Here is a 24,923-nt window from a genome sequence, read left to right on the forward strand (position 1 = left end):
CATCTCATCTCATCTCAGTGCGTCAGCTGTCAACCTGCCAAAAGTCACCTTTACCACGTTGGTGGATGAGTGGAAAGGATTAGTTGGAATCTACCCGCACCATTTGAACAAAGACAATTCAGTCAGTACAACCATTCCAGAAAGACACATCAGTGCCTGCAGGTTGTGTATGTAGAATAACTTTGGAATCAGAAAACCATTCGGGACAATTTATGATCTATAATGTCTTAATGAGCTGAACTATTACTTGGAAAAAGCACTTTAAAGTTAACACTGCAGAATGTTTCCTTTTTGTTGCCCCTCAGACTTGGATGTGTTTATGTGTATGTATTTTTTAACAGGAATATTTGTATCATCTAAAATGCTTGTCAATAGTCTGAAATTTTTTTGTTTGAACATGTTTAACTTTGGTACTAAAGCAGTTATTTGTTGTTGAGTGGAGAAACCTGGCTGACTTGTTCTTAATACTGAAACATACCTGATACAGTGTGAAACCTTTATAGTTGGCCAGATTACCAACCTGGCTAAATTTAAATTTGTTGTGACAGGTGGAGGTATGGGATGAGAAAAGGATACGGTATACTCCAAACCTGATCATACAATCTCACAGAAAAAGTGGGTATTCTTTCTGACTATAAATGCACAGAGGGAGTGGGAGGTGTCTGTGGTGTTGCAGATATATAGTTAATGGTTCATATGCTATCATATAAATTACTAATGATATGAAAGTTTGAAACAGGAAAATGGGATAAATGCAACTGAAGCACTTTGAACTCAAGTACAGTTAAAAGATAGGTATACTGTTGCTTTGACAGGTTAACAGCTGGCAATTTGAAATAGATAATAAAATGTGAGTCTGGATGAACACAGCAGGCCAAGCAGCATCTCAGGAGCACAAAAGCTGACGTTTCGGGCCTAGACCCTTCATCTGATGAAGGGTCTAGGCCCGAAACGTCAGCTTTTGTGCTCCTGAGATGCTGCTTGGCCTGCTGTGTTCATCCAGCCTCACATTTTATTATCTTGGAATCTCCAGCATCTGCAGTTCCCATTATCTCTGAGGCAATTTGAAATGTTGGGCCTTGGTGATTGTCAGAATACTTAAGGCAAATGTTAGTTTTGAAGATTACCGCTTTTTTCATAAAATCAAAATAGAACAGATACAGCTGAAAAACAATGGATGGGCGTTCTTAACTGGCTGCAATGCTTGCAGTAATACTTGTCTAGAGGGAGTTAGAGTTAATTTAACCTAAAAGTAAACAGGAAACGTCAGGTTATGCCAAAATGTAGATGCAGAGAGCTTAAAAATTCATGTGTGCATTGTTTGCTGATAGATGTGAATTACATTTCGGAACTGGGAGATTGTTAAATCATAAGAAACTTGCAAATTACAAGCAATTATGGCTTAGGATAAGTCCCAGGGAATTTGGCTCCATATCTTGGAAACATTTGGAGCTAAAAGGAACCACTGTTAACCCAAACAAGTTGGAAGTCAAGGGAAGGAAGCCCACAAATGAGTGGAGTATTAGATCATAATTTTTATGTAAACTCATGTGTACCTCATGTTTACTTGAATTCTGAAGTCTCAGTTGTATACGATTTAGGATCAAAATCTAACCTGCTCAATATTACTTTTATTTCACTATATTTTTGATTGTGGACTGCAATGAGTAAAGGACTGTTTTAAAAACCAAGGATTGTAGAAGGGATTGCTGCACTTTTTAAAGTAAGACACCAACACTTATTTTAAGTTACATTGTTGCTTTGTTTAACCAGTACAGGGAGTTGATTGCAGACACCTGGTACTATGGACTGTGTATAAGGTGAGATTCAGCTCGCGACAAGTGGCTGATTGGTCTGGTGACCAGTTGTCAATGATAAAGGACATCTGGCCCAGCAGCATCTCAGGAGCACAAAAGCTGACGTTTCGGGCCTAGACCCTTCATCAGAGAGGGGAATGGGGTGAGGGTTCTGGAATAAATAGGGAGAGAGGGGGAGGTGGACCGAAGATGGAGAGAAAAGATAGGTGGAGAGGTAGGGAGGGGATAGGTCAGTCTAGGGAAGACGGACAAGTCAAGGAGGTGGGATGAGGTTAGTAGGTAGGAGATGGAGGTGCGGCTTGGGGTGGGAAGAAGGGATGGGTGAGAGGAAGAACAGGTTAGGGAGGCAGAGACAGGTTGGACTGGTTTTGGGATGCACAGGGTGGAGGGGAAGAGCTGGGCTGGTTGTGTGGTGCAGTGGGGGGAGGGGACGAACTGGGCTGGTTTTGGGATGCGGTGGGGGAAGGGGAGATTTTGAAGCTGGTGAAGTCCACATTGATACCATTGGGCTGCAGGGTTCCCAAGCGGAATATGAGCTGCTGGGTATCAATGTGGAACTTCCACATTGATACCATTGATACCCAGCAACTCATATTCCGCTTGGGAACCCTGCAGCCCAATGGTATCAATGTGGACTTCACCAGCTTCAAAATCTCCCCTTCCCCCACCGCATCCCAAAACCAGCCCAGTTCGTCCCCTCCCCCCACTGCACCACACAACCAGCCCAGCTCTTCCCCTCCACCCACTGCAACCCAAAACCAGTCCAACCTGTCTCTGCCTCCCTAACCTGTTCTTCCTCTCACCCATCCCTTCCTCCCACCCCAAGCCGCACCTCCATCTCCTACCTACTAACCTCATCCCACCTCCTTGACCTGTCCGTCTTCCCTGGACTGACCTATCCCCTCCCTACCTCCCCACCTATACTCTCCTCTCCACCTATCTTCTTTTCTCTCCATCTTCGGTCCGCCTCCCCCTCTCTCCCTATTTATTCCAGAACCCCCACCCCATCCCCCTCTCTGATGAAGGGTCTAGGCCCGAAACGTCAGCTTTTGTGCTCCTGAGATGCTGCTGGGCCTGCTGTGTTCATCCAGCCTCACATTTTATTATCTTGGATTCTCCAGCATCTGCAGTTCCCATTATCACTGATAAAGGACATCTGCCTGCCAACAACTATGTAATTGGTTTGAAGATAGCTTTAGACATCCAGAATGGCTTTATCTGTCTCTCTGCGCAGTAAAAATGAATACAGGTACACCCAAACCTTAAAGAATTTCATTTTATTTTTTCCTCACCCATTAGTATAAGCTGTGGCTAGTAACCAGTAAGTAAGAGACTTTGCAATTTGTGAATCAGTCACTCTGTGCTTCCTGCAAGAAGGTGAAAGTGCCTGGAGGGGAGAGAATGGAGAACACTAAGTCCTGACAAGGAAAAGGATCATTTCATGGAACCCTGTGGACAAGAACCAAATACCTGTTTTCTCAGTTTTTCCCCTCCACCCATGATCCTTTTTGTCCAGCTATATCTGTCTGTATTTGCATGTCAGGGAGTTTTATAAGGGAATCAGAATTTTAACTAAAAAAAAATCCCATAAGAGCCAAAATGGGCAGCACAGTGGTTCAGTGGTTAGCCCTGCTGCTTCCCAGTGTCAGGGATCCGGGTTCAATTCCAACCTTGGGTGACTGTAACAATCCCCCTGATTCTGCGTGGGTTTCCTCCAGATGCTCTGGTTTCCTTCCACAGTTGAAAGATATGTAGGTTAGGTGAATTGGCCATGAGAAATTGACTATGGTGTCCAGGGATGTGCAGGTTAGGTGGATTAGCCACGGCAAATGGAGGGTTATTGACATAGAGTGGGGGTGGATCTGGGTGAGATGCTCTTCAGACGTTTGGTGTGGAATTGATGGGCTAAATGGCCTGCGTCCACACTGCAGGGATTCTGTTTCAATTTCTGCTGGAGGTGCTGGAAATCTGAAACAAAAACAAAAAATTGCTGGTAAATCTCAGCAGGTCTGGCAGCATCTGTGGAGTGAAATCAGAGTTAATGTTTCAGGTTCAGTGGAGGCAAAGGTGCTGTGTGGCTGTGGGGGTGTGTTGGGAGTGAAGGAGGAGCTGACCAGGGAGTCTTTGAGGGATTAGTCCTTGCAGAAGAAGGGAGAGCAGGGGAATATGTGTCTGGAGGTAGCATCCTGCTGGAGGTGGTGGAAATGGTGACTAATGATCCTCTGGATGTGGCTGTTGGTGGGATGATAGGTGAAGACAAAGGGAACGCTATCATTGTTGGGGGAGGGAGGAAAGGAGCTGAGGGCTGAAATGTGAGAGAAGAGTTGGACCCGGCTGAGGACTGTGTCAACTGTGGTGCTGGGGAATCCACATTTGACAAAGAAGGTGGCCATTTCGGAGGCCCCATTATTGAAGTTGGCATCATCAGGACAGCTGCAACAAAAATAGAGGTACTGGGAGAATGGAGTAAAGTCTTTACAGGAAGTAGGTGTGAGGATGTTTCATCAAGGTAACTGTGGAAATCATAGAGCCAAATAGCACAGAAACAGACCCTGCGGTCCAACTAGTCCATTATCCTAAAACAGACCAATCACCCCTGCCTCCATTTTGCCCATAACCCTCCAATCCTTTCCTATTCATGTACTTATCTAAATGTTGTAACTGTAGCCGCAACCACCACTTCCTCTGGAAGTTCATTCCACACATGAACCACTTCCTCTGTAAGGGTTTGGGGTGGATATTGGTGGCCAGTCTATCCCCAGAAATGGGAACAGAGATGTTGAGGAATGGAGGGAGGAGTCAGAGATAGGCCAGGTGAAGGTGAGACTGGGGTGGAAATTGGAAGCAAAATGGATAAACCTTTCCAATTCCAGACAAGAGAGGGAAGTGACACCAATTACATCATTGATACACCAGTGAAAAGGTTGTGGGTGGTGGCCGGAGTTGGTTTGGAATAAGCATAGTTCCACGTACCCCACAAAGAAACAAGCAAAACTGGGTCCCAATCAGGTACCCCTGGCCTGCCCTTTGACCTGAAGAAAATCAGAGGAGTTAAGATGGAAGTCATTCAAGGCGAGGACAAGCTCAACAATGCTGAGGAGGGTGGCAGTTAATGGGGACAGCTCAGCACTTTCATTCAGGAAGAAGCAGAGAGCCTTGAGACCGTCCTTCTGGGGAATTAGACGTGTAAAGGGATTGCATGTCCATGGTAAAATAGTTTTAACTGGTAGTATTATATGTCGTCAGTTCATACTTGTTTATACATCGCTAGAAACTGTTTAGTTGTAATAATTAGTAATTATTGTTGCATACAGAAACCTGGTCCATGCTTTCTGTTAGCCTGGATCTAAAAGGTAGGTGCATTGTGGAGTTTATACTTTGATAAAATTTTTAACTTTTGTGAAGACTCTGAGACTAATGGAGCTTGATTTCCAGCGTGCTACCTTGGTGAGGTGTTACACTATTTAGTCATCAACACTTGTATTTGTTTTGTACACGTTTGTTAATAATGATTTTTAGTTTTGAAGTTTCAGTTCCACCCTGAAATCTGTTGTTTATTTCCTTATCCCTGGTTCTTCTGTGGATTCTAATATTTTTGTAATATTATCATCCTTTATGACGTTATGGTGTATTAATGGAAAGCCAATTGGATACTTCCATGGTTTCTACCACACAGGTAAAAATGGAATCAAGCAACATCCATCCCTCCCTGTGCACAATGGACTAAGGGCATTTAAAGGAGTTCTTGTGTTCTATCCACTCAATGTTTGCAGCCAGACGAAGGATGAGGAAGAATAGAAATAGAAATAGTCAACAGTGACTTTGATTAGGGCATTTCAGTACTGTTGAAAGAAAAAAAGATTAGAGACTACAGAAATAGAAGAGTTTTGTGTGGTCATGTGAAGATAACAGATTTAGTGTGAGCAAGGGAGAATTGTTCTGGATGAGAAAGAACAATTTAGAGTATCTGCAAATATGAGAGAAACAAAGTGAGGGTAGGGATTATTTAGATAACGGTTTGATGTGAATAGAGTCAAGGGTATCATGAAGAAGAGCTTGGAAAGGAGAAAACTAGATAGAGGATAATTCAGTTCTGAAACAGAGTCATATCACATTCAGTTATTGGAACTCAACTATTGGAATCCCAGACTTAATGTCAACTATGTACCAAATACAGTGGTTGTGCATTACAGTTCAGCCTGGCATCTGACTTGCTGTGGCAACATGCACATAGTATGTAACTTTGGATGGTGACGTTGGAGTCTCCAACAATCTGTGCATCCTGACCAGGAATGTCCCTTACACTTGTTGCATGCCACTAATGTGTGTTGAATGGTTGATACTCAAAATGGCCATGTTAAGAATGTACATTCCTCGGCTATGAAATGGGTGTGGGACCAGGGACTTCTGTCTCACAGCCACTGTCTCACAAGAATTTCTTTATACCCAGTGCTGGAGCAAACAGAGCCGGGCTGGGTGACCTGCTGTACTGCAAAAATTCTAATTTCTCCCTCTGTTAGATAATATCTAATAAATCAGTTCAGAGGTGTTACAACACACTTCTGAAGCATGCAACTTTTACCCAGTACCACTGTCCCCCTTTACCCTGAAACTCACCCACAATGTGTGTCAGGGTAGATGCAGTCTCAAAAGGGCCTGTTGTGTTGCAGTTAGTGTCCCTACCTCTGAACCAGGAGGCCCGAAATTCAAGCCTGAGCCACTCCAGAAGTTTGCAACGACCGCTTTGAACAAGATAACTTTCATAACGTATCAGAGATGACGGGAACTGCAGATGCTGGAGAATTCAAGGTAACAAAGTGTGGAGCTGGATGAACACAGCAGGCCAAGCAGCATCTTGTGCTCCTAAGATGCTGCTTGGCCTGCTGTGTTCATCCAGCTCCACACTTTGTTACCTTTTCGAACGGAATTATTCTGAATAGGGATAATTCCAGCCAATCACAGCCTGGGTCGGTCCAGCCAATCAGAGTCATCACCTGTCCAACCAGTCAAAGCCGTGATCTGTCCAGCCAATCAGAGCCAGGATTGCTGTCAGGTGCATAGCGGGTGAAGGGCTGTGGAAATGGTGCTTTCCTGTTCGGCTTATGGCTGTAAGAATCGGTATGATAAGGATCGGGGAGTTTCTTTCCATAGGTACGGAGAGTCGACTGGCTATGCCTGTGTCTTTTTTTGTTTGCGAGGTTTCAGCACCACTTTAAAGCGATAAAAGTTCGACGCTAGCCGGCCTGGTTTTAGACGGGGCGCAGTGAAGAGCGGGGGGAAGGAAGAAGAAAGAAGAGGAGGAGAGTGGTGTACACAGCGAGGGATTTCAAAGGGGTGTGAAGGCAGAGAGATATTGGTTAGCGGTAGGCTGGGGTTGGGGAGAGTCGGTGAGGAAGGGATTACGAAGATGTTTCCGGACCGTTGATTGAAAAAGAGGAGGTGGTTGAGGTGTTTGGGAGTAGAAGGGGTTTCAGAAGAATGTTGTTTCAACGGTGTTCTCGAGGAAAGAGATTGCGGAAATACAGACTGTCTGTCACTTGTGAGAGCCGCCTGGTGTTCTAATTTTATGTTCAAGTGTGAAATTGAGCTATTGTTTGACTCGTGTGCATCCTTGTTAAGTGCTGGCACTAGACTTCGGTCAGACTCCAGACACCAAAGCACAGACTAATAGTTCACTGCAGAACTGAGGATGTGTACGTTATTTGATGGATTGCCTCTTGGATGTGATGTTAAGCACAAGCTGTGTCTTACCTTTTAAGTTGGATGCGAGATCCCAAGGTTATGCTGATCTGATCAATATTTTAATCCTTAATCAAGACCCAAAACAAATGATTATCTTAACTTTCGTTTCATTTCTGTTTGGTGACCTTTTGTTGATTGCTTCATTTGCCACACTACAGTAGTGATTAGATTTTAAAAAGTACTTAACTGGCTGTGAGATAGCAAGGTGTCAAGCTGGATGAGCACAGCAAGTCAAGCAGCATCAAAGGAGCAGAAAAACTGACGTTTTCAGCTTTCTGAAGCTCAGACCCGAAAGCTCTATATGCTGTTATCTCAGATTCTCCAACATCGGTAATTCCTACTATCTCTTAAAAGGCTCTCAGTTGCTTTTTGATTGTGAAGGAGCAAGTTAAATGCAAACTCTATTGTGCTCTTCTTTCTTTACTTGTTTTTTGAAGAGGTGAACATGACTCTGGTCTCCATGCCATGAGAAGGAGGAAATAAATAATGGATTAGTTTAGTATCAGAGATAATGGGAACTGCAGATGCTGGAGATTCCAAGATAATAAAATGTGAGGCTGGATGAACACAGCAGGCCAAGCAGCATCTCAGGAGCACAAAAGCTGACGTTTCGGGCCTAGACCCTTCATCAGAGAGGGGGATGGGGGGAGGGAACTGGAATAAATAGGGAGAGAGGGGGAGGCGGACCGAAGATGGAGAGTAAAGAAGATAGGTGGAGAGGGTGTAGGTGGGGAGGTAGGGAGGGGATAGGTCAGTCCAGGGAAGACGGACAGGTCAAGGAGGTGGGATGAGGTTAGTAGGTAGCTGGGGGTGCGGCTTGGGGTGGGAGGAAGGGATGGGTGAGAGGAAGAACCGGTTAGGGAGGCAGAGACAGGTTGGACTGATTTTGGGATGCAGTGGGTGGGGGGGAAGAGCTGGGCTGGTTGTGTGGTGCAGTGGGGGGAGGGGATGAACTGGGCTGGTTTAGGGATGCAGTAGGGGAAGGGGAGATTTTGAAACTGGTGAAGTCCACATTGATACCATATGGCTGCAGGGTTCCCAGGCGGAATATGAGTTGCTGTTCCTGCAACCTTCGGGTGGCATCATTGTGGCAGTGCAGGAGGCCCATGATGGACATGTCATCAAGAGAATGGGAGGGGGAGTGGAAATGGTTTGCGACTGGGAGGTGCAGTTGTTTGTTGCGAACTGAGCGGAGGTGTTCTGCAAAGCGGTCCCCAAGCCTCCGCTTGGTTTCCCCAATGTAGAGGAAGCCGCACCGGGTACAGTGGATGCAGTATACCACATTGGCAGATGTGCAGGTGAACCTCTGCTTAATGTGGAATGTCATCTTGGGGCCTGGGATGGGGGTGAGGGAGGAGGTGTGGGGACAAGTGTAGCATTTCCTGCGGTTGCAGGGGAAGGTGCCGGGTGTGGTGGGGTTGGAGGGCAGTGTGGAGCGAACAAGGGAGTCACGGAGAGAGTGGTCTCTCCGGAAAGCAGACAGGGGAGGGGATGGAAAAATGTCTTGGGTGGTGGGGTCGGATTGTAAATGGCGGAAGTGTCGGAGGATAATGCGTTGTATCCGGAGGTTGGTAGGGTGGTGTGTGAGAACGAGGGGGATACAACTCCCCCTCGTTCTCACACACCACCCTACCAACCTCCGGATACAACGCATTATCCTCCGACACTTCCGCCATTTACAATCCGACCCCACCACCCAAGACATTTTTCCATCCCCTCCCCTGTCTGCTTTCCGGAGAGACCACTCTCTCCGTGACTCCCTTGTTCGCTCCACACTGCCCTCCAACCCCACCACACCCGGCACCTTCCCCTGCAACCGCAGGAAATGCTACACTTGTCCCCACACCTCCTCCCTCACCCCCATCCCAGGCCCCAAGATGACATTCCACATTAAGCAGAGGTTCACCTGCACATCTGCCAATGTGGTATACTGCATCCACTGTACCCGGTGCGGCTTCCTCTACATTGGGGAAACCAAGCGGAGGCTTGGGGACCGCTTTGCAGAACACCTCCGCTCAGTTCGCAACAAACAACTGCACCTCCCAGTCGCAAACCATTTCCACTCCCCCTCCCATTCTCTTGATGACATGTCCATCATGGGCCTCCTGCACTGCCACAATGATGCCACCCGAAGGTTGCAGGAACAGCAACTCATATTCCGCCTGGGAACCCTGCAGCCATATGGTATCAATGTGGACTTCACCAGTTTCAAAATCTCCCCTTCCCCTACTGCATCCCTAAACCAGCCCAGTTCATCCCCTCCCCCCACTGCACCCCACAACCAGCCCAGCTCTTCCCCCACCCACTGCATCCCAAAACCAGTCCAACCTGTCTCTGCCTCCCTAACCGGTTCTTCCTCTCACCCATCCCTTCCTCCCACCCATCCCTTCCTCCCACCCCAAGCCGCACCCCCATCTACCTACTAACCTCATCCCACCTCCTTGACCTGTCCGTCTTCCCTGGACTGACCTATCCCCTCCCTACCTCCCCACCTACACCCTCTCCACCTATCTTCTTTACTCTCCATCTTCGGTCCGCCTCCCCCTCTCTCCCTATTTATTCCAGTTCCCTCCCCCCATCCCCCTCTCTGATGAAGGGTCTAGGCCCGATTAGTTTAGTACTTCAGTTTTTTAAAAAAACATTCAGAATAGCTGTGTATGTCTCATGTAAATAGAAAAAACTGATGGAAAGTTATTAGTCTAAAACACTTACATTTTCCACAGATGGTGCTTGACCTGCTGAATGTCTCTGGCATTTTTTCCAACATCAGTGGTATTAAGATATTTCAAAAGCTTAATTTAGAGCAAATAAAAATGTAGAGAAGTGTGAGACAGAGGTGGGAGGAACTGGTTTGCAGTTGAGTGGGAGAATGTGCAGAACTTCCTATGCATGAAGGTCCCCAAAAGTATAATAGAATAACTCCAACAAAAGCAAGCAAAATAAATTTGAAAGCTGAGTATGATAATGCATCATAGATGCAGTATAATGTCAATATTTCTAAATTTGTCCATTTGGTAGGATAAAATAATGACTGACATAATAAATTTTTTAATTGAGGATGGTGAATCTGTGGAATACTTTACCGCAGAAGATGCAATGGCCAAATCATTAATATATTTCAGAAAGAAATAGATTTCAAAGTGCTAAAGATTGCAGTTATGAAAAGAGTGGGAGTATGGCATTGAGAAAGAGGATCAGTCAGTGTCAGCACTATTAAACGGACAGTGATGATCCATCCCCAGCTCCCCCAGAGATTTCAATGTCCGAGGTATTTTTCCCAACATTGACTGGGATTCACTCAGTGTTAGCGGTCAAGATGGAGCAGAATTTGTAAGGTGTGTCCAGGAGGGTTTTCTAGAGCAGTATGTATGTAGTCCAACTCGGGAAGGGGCCATACTGGATCTGGTGCTGGGGAATGAACCTGGCCATGTGGTTGATATTACAGTAGGGGACTAATTTGGAAATAGCGACCACAATTCTGTAAGTTTTACAATACTCATGGACAAGGATAGGAGTGGTCCTAAAGGAAGAGTACTAAACTGGGGGAAGGCCGACAATACCAAGATTTGGCGGGATCTGAGGAATGTAGATAGGGAGAAACTGTTTGAAGGTAAATCCACATTTGATATGTGGGAGGCTTTTACAGAGAGGTTGATTAGTGTGCAGGAGAGACATGTTCCTGTGAAAATGAGGAATAGAAAAAGCAAGATTAGGGAACCATGGATGACGGGTGAAATTGTGAGACTAGCCAAGAGAACAAACGGAAGCATACATGAGGTCTAGGCGACTGAAGACAGATGGAGCTTTGCAAGAATATCAGGAATGTACAGCGAATCTGAAACGAGGGCTAAGAGAGGACATGTGATATTGCTGGCAAACATGGTTAAGGAAAATCCCAACGCCTTTTATTCATATATAAAGAGCAAGAGGGGAACTAGAGAAAGGATTGGCCCACGTAAGGACAAAGAAGGAAAGTTATGATTAGATTAGATTAGATTAGATTCCCTACAGTGTGGAAACAGGCCCTTCAGCCCAACAAGTCCACACAGCCCCTTGAAACATCCGACCCAGACCCAGGCCCATCCCCCTATAACCCACACACTCCTGAACACTACGGACAATTTAGCATGGCCAATCCACCCAGCCTGCACATCTTTGGACTGTGGGTGGAAACCAGAGCACCCGGAAGAAACCCACGCAGACACTGGGAGAATGTGCAAACTCCACACAGACAGTCGCCCGAGGCTAGAATTGAACCTGGGTCTCCGGTGCTGTGAGGCTGCAGTGCTAACCACTGAGCCACCCTCACATTCAATGGTGCTACCATCATTGAATCACACACTATCAACATCCTGGGTGTTATCATTGACAATTCAACTGGGCTCACCACATAAACACAGTGGCTTCAAGAGCAGGCCAGAAGCTAGGAATACTATGGTATCTATGTCACCTCCTGACCACTCAAAGCTTGTCCACCATCTAAGAACAAAGAACAAAGAAACCTACATCACAGAACAGGCCCTTCGGCCCTCCAAGCCTGGGCTGATCGAGATCCTCTGTCTAACCTGTCATCTATTTTCTAATGGTCTGTGTCCATTTGTTCCCTGCCCATCCATGTACCTGTCCAAATATATCTTAGAAGACGCTAATGTGTATGCGTCTACCACCTCCGCTGGCAACGCATTCCAGGCGTCCACCACCCTCTGTGTAAAGAACTTTCCATGCATATCTCCCTTAAACCTTCCTCCTCTCACTTGAACTCATGACCCCTAGTAATTGAATCCCCCACTCTGGGAAAAAGCTTTTTGCTATCCACCCTGTCTATACCCCTCATGATTTTGTAGACCTCAATCAGGTCCCCCTCAATCTCCATCTTTCTAATATGGAATTGTGGTCGCTATTTCCAAAGTAGTCCCCTACTATAGTATCAACTACCTGGACGGATTCATTCCCCAGCACCAGGTCCACTATGGCCCCTTCGCAAATTGGATGACGTACATACTGCTCTAGAAAACCCTCCTGGACACACCTTACAGATTCTGCTCCGTCTTGACCCCTAACACTGAGTGAATCCCAGTCAATGTTGGGAAAATTAAAATCTCCCATCACCACCACCCTGTTTCTCCTACACCTTTCCATTATCTGTTCACATGTTTGTGCCTCTATCTCATGCTCACTTTTGAGAGGCTTGTAGTACAGCTCCAACATTGTTACTGCATCCTTCCTATTTCTGAGATCTACCCATATTGCCTCACTGCTTGAATCCTCCATGGGGCCCTCCTTCAGTGCAGCTGTGATATCGTCTTTGACCATTACTGCAACTCCTCCACCCTTTACCTCCCTCTGTATCCCACCTGAAGCATCGATATCCTGGGACAACTAGTTATGCCTGAGTCAGAGAAAATGGGTGACATTCTTAACGAGTACTTTGCATCGATATTCACCAAGGAGAGGGACATGACGGATGTTGAGGTTAGGGATAGATGTTTGCTTACTCTAGGTCAAGTTGACATAAGGAAGGAGGAAGTGTTAGGTATCCTAAAAGACTTTAAGTTGGACAAGTCCCCAGGTCCGGATTGGATCTATCCCAGGTTACTGAGGGAAGCGAGAGAGGAAATAGCCGGGGCCTTAACAGATATCTTTGCAGTGTCCTTAGACACGGGTGAAGTCCCAGAGGACTGGAGACTTGCTAATGTTGTCCCCTTGTTGAAGAAGGGTAGCAAGGATAATCCAGGTAATTATTGACCAGTGAGCCTGACGTCAGTGGTAGGGAAGCTACTGGAGAAGACACTGAGGGATAGGATCTATTCCCATTTGGAAGAAAATGGGCTTATCAGTGATAGGCAACATGGTTTTCTGCAGGGAAGGTCATGTCTTACCAACTTAATAGAATTCTTTGAGGACATGACAAAGTTGATTGATGAGGGAAAGGCTGTAGATGTCATATACATGGACTTCATTAAGGTGTTTGATAAGGTTCCCCATGGCAGGCTGATGGAGAAAGTGAAGTCACATGGGGTCCAGGGTGTGCTAGGTAGATGGATTAAAAAACTGGCTAGGCAACAGGAGACAGAGGGTAGTAGTAGAGGGATTTTCTCAAATTGGAGACCTGTGACCAGTGGTGTTCCACAGGGAGCTGTGCTGGGACCACTGTTGTTTGTGATATATGTAAATGATCTGGAGGAAGGTGTAGGTGGTCTGATCAGCAAGTTTGCTGATGACACTAAGATTGGTGGAGTAGCTGATAGTGAAGGGGACTGTCAGAGATTACAGCAGAGCATAGATAGACTGGAGAGTTGGGCAGATAAATGGCAGATGGACTTCAATCCGGGCAAATGCGAGATGATGCGTTTTGGAAGATCAAATTTAAAGGCGAACTATACAGTAAATGGAAAAGTCCTAGGGAACACAGAGATCTGGGTGTTCAGGTCCATTGTTCCCTGAAGGTGACAACGCAGGTCAATAGGGTGGTCAAAAAGGCATATGGCATGCTTTCCTTCATTGGGCGGGGTATTGAGTACAAGAGTTGGCAGGTCATGTTGCACTTGTATAGGATTTTGGTTCGGCCACATTTGGAGTACTTTGTGTTGTTCTGGTCGCCACGTTACCAAAAGGATGAGGATGCTTTGGAGAGGGTGCAGAGGAGGTTCACCAGGATGTTGCCTGGCATGGAGGGTGCTCGCTATGAAGAGAGGTTGAGTAGATTAGGAGTATTTTCATTAGAAAGACGGAGATTGAGGGGGGACCTGATTGAGGTCTACAAAATCATGAGGGGTATAGACAGGGTGGATAGCAAAAAGCTTTTTCCCCAGAGTGGGGGACTCAATTACTAGGGGTCATGAGTTCAAAGTGAGAGGAGGAAAGTTTAAGGGAGATATGCGTGGAAAGTTCTTTACACAGAGGGTGGTGGGTGCCTGGAATGCGTTGCCAGCGGAGGTGGTAGACGCAGACACGTTAGCGTCTTTTAAGATATATTTGGACAGGTACATGGGTGGGCAGGGAACAAATGGACACAGACCCTTAGAAAATAGATTACAGGTTAGACAGAGGGTCTTGATCGGCGCAAGCTTGGAGGGCCGAAGGGCCTGTTCCTGTGCTGTAGGTTTCTTTGTTCTTTGTATAAGTCTTCAGTCAATTTGAATCACTTCATGTGATATAAAAACACTGGAGGCACTGGATATTGCAAAGGCTGTGGGCTTTGACAACCATAGCACTGAAGACGTGCTCTAGAACTTGCTGTGCCCACTACCTGCAAAGATGTTCGAGGACAGTTACAAAACCAGCATTTGCCCGATCAATGTGAAAAATCATCAAGTTACATCCTGTAATCGGGGAATGGTCTCCTCTGGTTGGAATTATGTGTATCACAGAGGAAGATGATTTGATTGAAGGTTAACCATCTCAGCCTTTGGACATCTCTGCAGGAGATCCTCAGTAGGTGTTCTTGGACCAGCCATCTTTAGCTGCTTCCTCAATGACCTTCTTTCCATCATAATGTCAGAAGTGAAGATGTCTACTGGACAGTGTTCAGCACCATTTGTCACAGATACCGAAGCAACAAGATGACAGAATGTTTGAGCTGACAAATGGCAATTACCATTTGTGTCGGGCACATCTTAAGGGTTGTCATTGTGCAGAAACTGACCTGGGATTGGCTAGGTACAAATGAAATGGCTACAAAACTGGATCCAGGCTAGGAAGCCTGCACAGAGTAAATCATCTCCCAACTCCCGAAAGTCTGTCCATCATCTGCAAGGCACAAGTCAGGAATGTAGTGGCATACTCCCCACTTGGCTAGATGAGTGCAGCTCCAATAACACTCAAGTCTCATCATTCAACATCCAGCAACCCACCTCTTGACTGACATTTACATACAAAGATCGATTGCATTCATTCTGACACAGTAAGAGCAGTGTGTGCTATCTACAAGGTGCACTGCAGAAATTCACCAAGCCTCCTTAGTACCTTTTTCTAATTTAAGACCACTACCGTGTTGATGGCTGTGGGATCACCAACACCTGCGAGTTCCTTCCAAGCCACTCGCCATCTTGACTTGGAAATGTATTGCCATTCCTTTGCTGTCGCTGAGTAAAGATCCTGGAATTCCCTTCTTATTGTTTGTCTCCTGACCTTCAGTTAGATTATTGTAGTTCAAGAAGGCAGCTGCTTTCTCAAAGGCAACGAGAAGTAGGCAATAAATATTGGGCAAGCCAGACGCGCACACACACTTACCCACACACTAGGAATAAATTAAAAGGAAAAAGCAGATTACAAAATGACTGGATTAGTGAGATCATCAAGCCACCCTCAAATTGTGTTGATCTGTTTGTCATTGACTTCCCTCAGTCTTGTGTTGGCACATAAATCTGTTCCTCATGGTCCACAACTTCCTGTTGTAAAACTTGGATGCAGTATCCCTAGCACATCAGTTCTGTTCATCTCCATTTTAAGCAATACACAAAGTGGTTAATGGGTGAACTGAGTACTGGACCTACATTCCTTTCTGTCAACTTTCTCTGATATAAAGGTCCAGACCTGCCTTATGAGAACTGCTGATTTCTGAGAGAGACAGTGATGATCTGGCCGTTGGGCTAGAGCACAATCTCAGCAAAACTTACAAAGCAGTATTTGCTGATTAATCTTCCATTATGCTTTCCCTCCTGTGACTTTGTGAATGTGATCTTTCTCCTAGAAGCGTGTATATGGGCTTGAGATCGATATGACAGGTCGGCACAACATTGAGGGCCGAAGGGCCTGTACTGTGCTGTTATGTTCTATGTTCTATATCAGAATTGAGGGAAGGGGAAATGCGGCTTAAGTGGAAGAGCACAGATGTGATGTTACAACCCAGATTTGATTGAGATTCATGTTGACTACAATGATTTAATTTCCTCATCAAAAGTTTCCTTTTATGATACTTGCATCTTGTGATTAGGAAATGTACTCATCGTGGTCAACATGAATTAAGTAGTTAAGGCTATTGCAAATGTCTCAACAGTTCTTAGATCCTCTTACTGTTGAGTGGTCTGGTTAATCTTAGAGTGAAAGTTTCAGAATCATTTTCACATCATGCTTCCCTCACTGCAGATATGTCAGCATCATATGGCGACTTGAGGGCAGTGTTCTTGAATTCTTGTTCTGTAATAGCAACTGACTGAGAGAACTGGGTCATGTAACCCTCACTAAGTTTTTCTCACAACCAGAGGAGGAGATATTGCCTCAAGTTTGTCCTTTCTTAATAAATTCTCTGCGATTCATCAGTTCCGTTCAGTAACGTTGACTCATGTTGAACTACCTTTTGGATGAGATGATAAATTGATACACCATGCAAGCTTATTTCATTGCCGTAAGACCCTGAGGAGCAGAAGCAGATCATTGAGTCAACTCCATCATTCAGTTAGTTCATGGCTGATTTGATAATCTTCAAGTCCACTTTCCTGCTTGAACCCTTAGCTCCATTATTGGTTTAAAAACCTGTCTATCTCAGTTTAGAATATACTTAACCATCCAGCTTATTCAGTCTTCGTAAGAAGTTTGCTCTGAGAAGAAATTCCTCCTTGTTTATCTTAAATGCGGGCTTCATATTTTAAGATAGTGTCCAGAACAGAGGACACACCCACGAGAGGAAACTTCCTTTCAGCATCTATCCCATCAAGCCCCCAAAGAATCCTGTATGTCTCAACAAGGCTGCCTCTCATTCTTCTGAGCCTCACTGAGCAAGGGCCAACCTACCTTACCTTTTTTTAGAATACCAGTATGTTTTGCCTTAGAAAAGGGGACCAGACTGTTGACCGTATTCTAGTCATGGTTTAACTATTGGTTTTAACTAGATTTGCTGTTTCTAATTGTCCTGTTAAAATACTTCTCTAATGTCTTCCCTCTAACAATCTTTCTAAAATTTGATTAAAGGTTTCCCCTGAAACGACCAGAGCTGTGTAAGAAATGGTTGGCTGCAGTAAGGAGACGTAATTTTACACCCACCAAAAACAGCAATCTTTGCTCAGAACATTTCACGTTGGACTGCTTTAGAAAGAACTGTAACAACAAAATACTGGAAGAAAATGCTGTGCCATCCATATTCTGCTTTACCCGACCAAATCAACAATCAAAGGTACTTTTTTTTATTCCAATACAATGTTAGTTGATTATTGTTTCTAACTTGCAATGTAGCACTGTTTTAGTTGCACACGATACAATCTATTAGATGCTCTCTTGCTTTATCCACAGTAGTTCTGTGAAGTATAATGATGTATCATGTTAAATTGCCAACCTCAGACATTTGATACAAATAGCCATGAAATGAGTTATCAGTTAACCTGTTTTTGGTGTTTAATTGAAAAATTGTTGGCCAGAGCACTGTAATAGTGTTCTACTCTTTGAATATTATCGTTCAGTATTTAACACTTAGCTGAATGATCAGAATAGAGAAATGAAGTCTTGTTTTAATAGCTGGGAATCTTGTGCCCTGCCAGTTCTTTGAACTTTTCCTGAATCTTTGAACTTAAACCCTTTAAACACATTTTTGTGAACGTATGTTGATAACAGAATATTTATGACTTTAAAGAGCAACAGAAACATCATAGCTAACCAGATTTAAGATTGAGAAATAAATGGTGGAAGAAAGATGAATTGGAATAGTTGAATTTAAGAGGTATAGAAAGATAAACAATGAAAAGTTAGATTTAGTGAAAGTAGGGGAGAGGATAGAAAGTAAAAGTATTGACATTTATACTGGTGAGTATATGTGCCTTTTAAGAGGGATTTGGTCTGTGCTGTTTCTTTTGTAGATGGGCGTTGCCAGTGGTGGTGGAATGGCTGCTTCAGAAGCTCTGGGTAAACAGCTTTGAGCTCCCAGAGTGTTTTTTTAAATTAAAAAAAAGAAGAATGAGTGACTAGAGTCAGGCTCTCAGACCGAGAGTTTTAGTTTTGCTTTTAGTTTAAGTTGGGGTTTGAAGCTGATAGCTACAGTTTGCTGTATCTGCTGCTAGATAAGAACACTGAAAGAAACTTCCTCTTGGGCTGGAGGAGATAGCAGGTGAGAAGAATGTGTTTTGCTGAATTTGTCTTTGCCAAGGGTGTATTTATGGGGTGCTGCTATGTTGGATCAATTGATGATGAGTAGTTAAATAATATCACTTTACTCATTATTTTAACAGTTATACCAATTTTTTTGTTTGTATTTTAACTGTGTTGTAAGAAGTGTTTTTACTTAAACCTTGTAATGCTCCAGTCAAATCATTACTGGAACACATTGCCTTACGCATGTCTTTTAGATAAGATAAAAGTTGGGCTTGAGGCTATCTCATTGATATATTTTGAGGTGGTTTGGTCATATCAATAACAATACACTTGAGTTGTTCAATTTCTGGGCCAGAGGAGTTGGTTAATAATGACTTAGTCTACCCGGTTGATAATGAAATAACTATTTCATGGAGTTTTAACTTTTTTCAATGGGAGAGGGAGTGGAAATGGTTTGCGACTGGGAGGTGCAGTTGTTTGTTGCGAACTGAGCGGAGGTGTTCTGCAAAGCGGTCTCCAAGCCTCCGCTTGGTTTCCCCAATGTAGAGGAAGCCACACCGGGTACAGTGGATGCAGTATACCACATTGGCAGATGTGCAGGTGAACCTCTGCTTAATGTGGTATACTGCATCCACTGTACCCGGTGTGGCTTCCTCTACATTGGGGAAACCAAGCGGAGGCTTGGAGGCCGCTTCGCAGAACACCTCCGCTCAGTTCGCAACAAACAACTGCACCTCCCAGTCGCAAACCATTTCCACTCCCCCTCCCATTCTTTAGATGACATGTCCATCATGGGCCTCCTGCAGTGCCACAATGATGCCACCCGAAGGTTGCAGGAACAGCAACTCCTATTCCGCCTGGGAACCCTGCAGCCTAATGGTATCAATGTGGACTTCACCAGTTTCAAAATCTCCCCTTCCCCAACTGCATCCCTAAACCAGCCCAGTTCGTCCCCTCCCCCCACTGCACCACACAACCAGTCCAACCTGTCTCTGCCTCCCTAACCTGTTCTTCCTCTCACCCATCCCTTCCCCCCACCCCAAGCCGCACCCCCATCTACTTACTAACCTCATCCCACCTCCTTGACCTGTCAGTCTTCCCTGGACTGACCTATCCCCACCTATACTCTCTCCACCTATCTTCTTTTCCCTCCATCTTCGGTCCGCCTCCCCCTCTCCCTATTTATTCCAGAACCCTCACCCCATCCCCCTCTCTGATGAAGGGTCTAGGCCCGAAACGTCAGCTTTTGTGCTCCTGAGATGCTGCTTGGCCTGCTGTGTTCCTCCAGCCTCACGTTTTATTATCTTTGATTCTCCAGCATCTGCAGTTCCTATTATCACTTATACACTTTGTACTGCATTTGCCAATCATTATGCAAATCACACTGAAACATCTTTACATCATTTTCACAGCTCACCCTCCCAGCCAGCTTTGACACCTGCAAATTTAGAGCTATTATGTTTTGTTCCCTTATACAAACCATTAATATATATTGTGCATAGCTGGGGTCCTAGCAATGATCCCTGTTGTAGTCAGTGCCTGCCATTCAGAAAAAGACTCCTTTTACTCCTCCTTTGTTTTCACTCTGCCAGCCAGTTTACTACACTGAAGCTCATGTGCTTTAATTTTACATACTTGGTCTTCTTGCAGCTGTTGAAATCCAAATAACCTACATCTACTATTGGCACCCCCTCATCAGTTTTCCTAATTACATTCTTAGAACACAGAACATAGAAAAGTACAGCACAGTACAGGCCCTTCGGCCCACGATGTTGTGTCGTGGAATAATCCTAATCCCAAAATAAAGTAACCTAACCTACATTCCCCTCAATTCACTGCTGTCCATGTGCATGTCCAGCAGTCGCTTAAATGTCACTAATGACTCCGCTTCCACGACTACCACTGGTAAACTATTCCATGCGCTCACAACTCTCTGGGTGAAGAACCTCCCTCTGACGTCTCCTCTATACCTTCTTCCGAACACTTTAAAACTATGACCTCTCATGGCAGTCAATCCTGCCCTGGGGAAAAGTCTCTGGCTATCGAAGCATTCCAGTTGATTTGTCAAACATGATTTTCCCTTTGTAAATCTAAGCTGGCTCTATCAGATACTGCAACTGTTTTCCAAATGCTAAGCTAGTAATTCTCTTATTCAGGCGGTCCCTGATTCAACAATGTATGACTTGCAAACTCTCGTACTTACAAGATCCTATACGAGAGTGTGTTAATTTAAAAAATCTGACATGCGAACGTTTCCCCATACTTATTAAGTTATTTTATAATGCTCCATATTGTGTTCTAAGTTCTGAATGTTGGAAGCCATGCCTTTAGCTAATTATATCTCTTTAAAGTCGAAAAGGGGTGATTGCCTCATCTGTAGCTGCTTGTATCTCTTTTGATCACTCTTTTTGAATTGAGATTATGTTAAGGCAATGGCCTAGCGGTATTCTTGCCAGACTGTGAATCCAGAGCTCCAGGTAACATTCCGGGAACCTGGGTTTGAATCCTGCCATGGCAGATGGTGGAATTTGAATTCAATAAGAATCTGCAATTAAGAGCCTAATGGTGGCCGTGAATCCATTGTCGATTGTTGGAAAAACTCATCTGGTTCACTAATGACCTTTTTAGGGAAGGAAACTGCCATCCTTACCTGGTCTGGCCTACAAGTGACTCCAGACTCTCAGCAATGTGGTCGACTATGACTATGAACTGCCCTCTGGGCAATTAGGGATGGGCAATAAATGCTGCCTGGCCAGTAATGTCTTGTCCCATGAATGAATTTTTTAAAAAAAAGCTGTTCCAGTGTTCACTCACTTCCACAACACTTAAAGCCTTCATTATGCATGCACACATTCTTTATGATGCATCAGGATTTGATGCAACAGAACAATGCAGAAATTAAACATTCTCATTCTTTGATTAAAATCTGTTGATGTGGTTGAACAGAAAAGCCAAACCTTGAATTCAAATGCTTACATTTGGGTTAGATGACACATGCCATAAAATGTGCTGTTAATTGTATGTTAACTTGTGTGGCATGCTATATTTTAATATTTTGAAGTCTGGCTGGATGAGAAGTTTGTGGTTTGAGAAGTTTACTGTAGTAGATTTATTACAAAAATGACTCCAACTTTAGATTTACTGTCATCATATATTAAATATTCCAAGCTGTTAATCTAATAATCATTTTGTATTGATAGAAATTAGAAATACCAATGACAAGTAACCAACCTAATGCAGAAGAAATAACAGAGGACACCGCACTGAAACAAGCACATGGTTTGCTAACTGTTTATGATCACAGCTATAGTGTCGGTGATGCATGTTTGCAAAAGAAAAAGATTCAGCAATTGGAAGAACAGAATGAGAAGCTGAAGAAGAAACTGAAATTCTTGCAGCAGAAATCACGCCGCCAAGAGCAACGATTACAGAAAATGAAGAAGTTATTACAGGAACTTAATACACAAGAGATACTACCACATCAGAGATGTGTACTGTTAAATGATACTTTGTATGAAGTGACTAAAGTTTAGCATTTATTGGTATCATATTTATTAAATGGCAGATAATTATGTTTCCACACTGCCTAGGATCGAGGAAAGGAGGTAATGATCAGAATGCCTCGGGTCACTGCGAGGCCTTTGTTTACATTGTACATAAATGATATAAATAAGAACAACTGAATAAATTTTCTGATATGGGTTTAAGCAACTGCAATAACAGACCATCTCCAACTCTAGAAGAATGTGACAGAGCACTCAAGTTTAGAATAGCTAAAAATAGTGATGAAGTTGAATCGATGGACTGACCGGTGAGAATACAAAGTGAACAATAGTAGGACATGATAAATCTAGGATATTGATAGATCACTTAGTTTAACAATCACTGTATGAGAAAGCAATAAAGACAATCTAGGCCTTGGCATCTGCATTCAGAGGGATGAATAAAAGTCACTGTTGGTGATGGGCAAATTTTAGAACTCATTCAGTCCTAACTGGAGTACTGTGTGTAGTTCTGGTCTATGCTACAGTGAAGGACTCGTCTAAATCAGTCAGAAAGGATTGGGGATCTGAACGAAGAGAAGCAAGTGAAGAAGCTGGGAATATTTATGCTGCAAAAAAAACTTGGAAAAACTACATCAAAGCTTTAAGCTTGTAAAGGCCCACAGATAAAGTGAACTGTAATAAAATACTGAACGTCACAAAGTGCATTTAGGTGGAAGTCACACTTGGAAAAGGGGAAATTAACAGTTTAGATTTAACTTCAGTTTGGAACAGCATTTAGCTAAAATCTTCTGTTTTTGTCCATAACTACCAAATCTAATTTCCTCCTTTTTGTTTTCTTCACAGAGATTATTTTGCCTCTTAATTTTGCTTTTAGAAGTAACTGGATTTATTCAGCATTGTCAGAACATTTCACATAACTCTCCTTTTTTTTTCCCCCTAACTTCCTCATGGAAATTCTTTATTAAATCACCCTTTAATATCAGTTCTGTTAACATAAAGCAATTCCAGTTTCTCAAGTCTTTGTAACTGATATAACCACATGAGGGGGTTACATCTTTAGAGGGATTCATGAATCGAGATGGTGTCCCAATCAAAGGTTTGGTGCAAGTTCAATATTACCTCCTTGCATCTATACTAATTCTAGATTTTAAAAAAGCAAGGGTTCCACTTGCCTGTCTTTTAATAGCTTTATCTAATTACACTTCTCACCTTTTTAATGATTTACACACCAAGGACCTTTCGCTCGTCTACACAATTTTTAAATCTTGTCCTTCATAGTCTGTTTCCTTATTCCAAGTATTTGAGGGGTGTTTTTTTTTTTTAAAAAAAAAATTTGTATTCAAAATTTAAAACTGCAGTGGTCATTTTGGTCCTGTGTAATGTTTTAACTGCACTTCCAAAATCTCAAAGTTGTATATAAAATAATCTTTCTGCAATTAGTTAATGTTTAAAAGATGTAATATAATGTGAGTCTCTAGACAATTGCAGGTTATGTAAAATATGTAATAAAAAGCTTGACATTCTATCACTCCTAAATGGCTTGGTTATCTGATTTTGTATTGTGACAGTGGTGTAGAAAGTAGAACGAAAGAGAAAAGGTTGTGACCCTACTTGTAAAAGTAAGGGGTCAGTGCATTATAACTTTACGTTCATGTTAAATTACATGAACAGCCTTTGGAGTTTAAAGCAAGGGGAAAATATTTATGCTGAAATGTGTGCTAAGTGCAATCATCTTCTAAATATGAATTTTAAATGTTTGTTTATTATATATAGTTTAGCCTGTCTCTGTAGTTCGGCTGACCCACAGTTAACAATCACTGGGTATAATGTTGAGTTCTTGAATGTTCGCAGGCTAAGAACTACTTAAACTTCTGGAACTGAGGACTTTCTGAAGTGTATAAAATTGAGAAAAGAGAAAAAAGATGAAAAATGTCTAATGAGACAATGATTAGTGCCATACAAACAAGTAGCAGTAGGTCATTCAGCCCCTCAAGTCTGCTTCACCATTTAATAAATTTATGGCTGATTTAATTGTAACCTCCTCTACGTTCGTGACTACCTATGATAACTTTTCACCTCTTTGCTTGACAAGAATCTAACCAACTTTACAATTTTAAAAAAAGACTCTTCTTCCATCACTTTCTCAGGAGGAAAGGTTCAAAGACTGAATCCTGATTTTTTTTAAAAAAAAACACGTGTTTAAAATTGGCAATCCCTGATTTTTAAACAGTAATGCTTAGTTTTTGATGCCTCTTATAATAAAACATCTTCATCTAACTATCCAGACCTTGTATGTTTTAATTGTCACATCTTGCTCTTCTCAACTTCAGCAGATATGTGCTTAGACTGTCAAACTTCTCATTCGACAACCCAACCATTCCAAGTATTAGCCAGTAAACCTTCTATGAGCTGCTTCCAATTTGCTTGCATGCTTTCTTAAATAAAGTGACCAAAACTGTACACACTACTGTCGTTGTGGTCTCACTAGTGTCTTGCATAACTGAAGGGAAGCTTCCCTTCAATGTTCAGTTCCCTTTGCAACAAATATTAACATGCTATGAGAATAAGAAGCAGTGTGCCAAGCAAATGGCAGCTTGTTGCTTGGCAGCAAAGAATAAAACCATGGCCGACAGCTCCTACCCCAGCAAGGTGTAGAAATTCAGCTCCTTCCTCGGATTACAAAATGCTAATCTCAGCTCCCAGGTCACCTTAGAGGGACATCAACACCAAATCTGTTGTTACCTTGAGATACCAGAAGAAATAGAGAGTCGAGCAGGTGGGGGAAGCAGACTGAAACACGGATCTTAGCTGTACAAGATAGCGGTGAGGCCACTTTTAA

General features: G+C 43.5%; 1 protein-coding gene across 2 annotated transcripts; it reads left to right on the forward strand.

Annotated features, from left to right (window-relative positions):
- Positions 1 to 6,857: 6,857 nt before the first annotated feature.
- Positions 6,858 to 23,597, forward strand: LOC125454511 (THAP domain-containing protein 1-like). Of its 2 annotated transcripts, none has more exons than XM_048535392.2 (3): positions 6,858 to 6,968; positions 17,469 to 17,670; positions 21,779 to 23,597. In XM_048535392.2, exons 1-3 carry the CDS (start codon positions 6,898 to 6,900, stop codon positions 22,109 to 22,111), a joined length of 606 nt encoding a protein of 201 aa, XP_048391349.1. In that variant the 5' UTR covers positions 6,858 to 6,897; the 3' UTR covers positions 22,112 to 23,597. The 2 variants fall into 2 exon arrangements, with proteins under 2 accessions (XP_048391349.1, XP_048391358.1); XM_048535401.2 differs by having other exon boundaries at positions 6,858 to 6,935.
- The last annotated feature ends 1,326 nt before the right edge of the window (positions 23,598 to 24,923 follow it).

This window comes from Stegostoma tigrinum, chromosome 1, assembly GCF_030684315.1.
Source record: "Stegostoma tigrinum isolate sSteTig4 chromosome 1, sSteTig4.hap1, whole genome shotgun sequence".
In the NCBI taxonomy this organism is placed as follows: domain Eukaryota; kingdom Metazoa; phylum Chordata; class Chondrichthyes; order Orectolobiformes; family Stegostomatidae; genus Stegostoma; species Stegostoma tigrinum.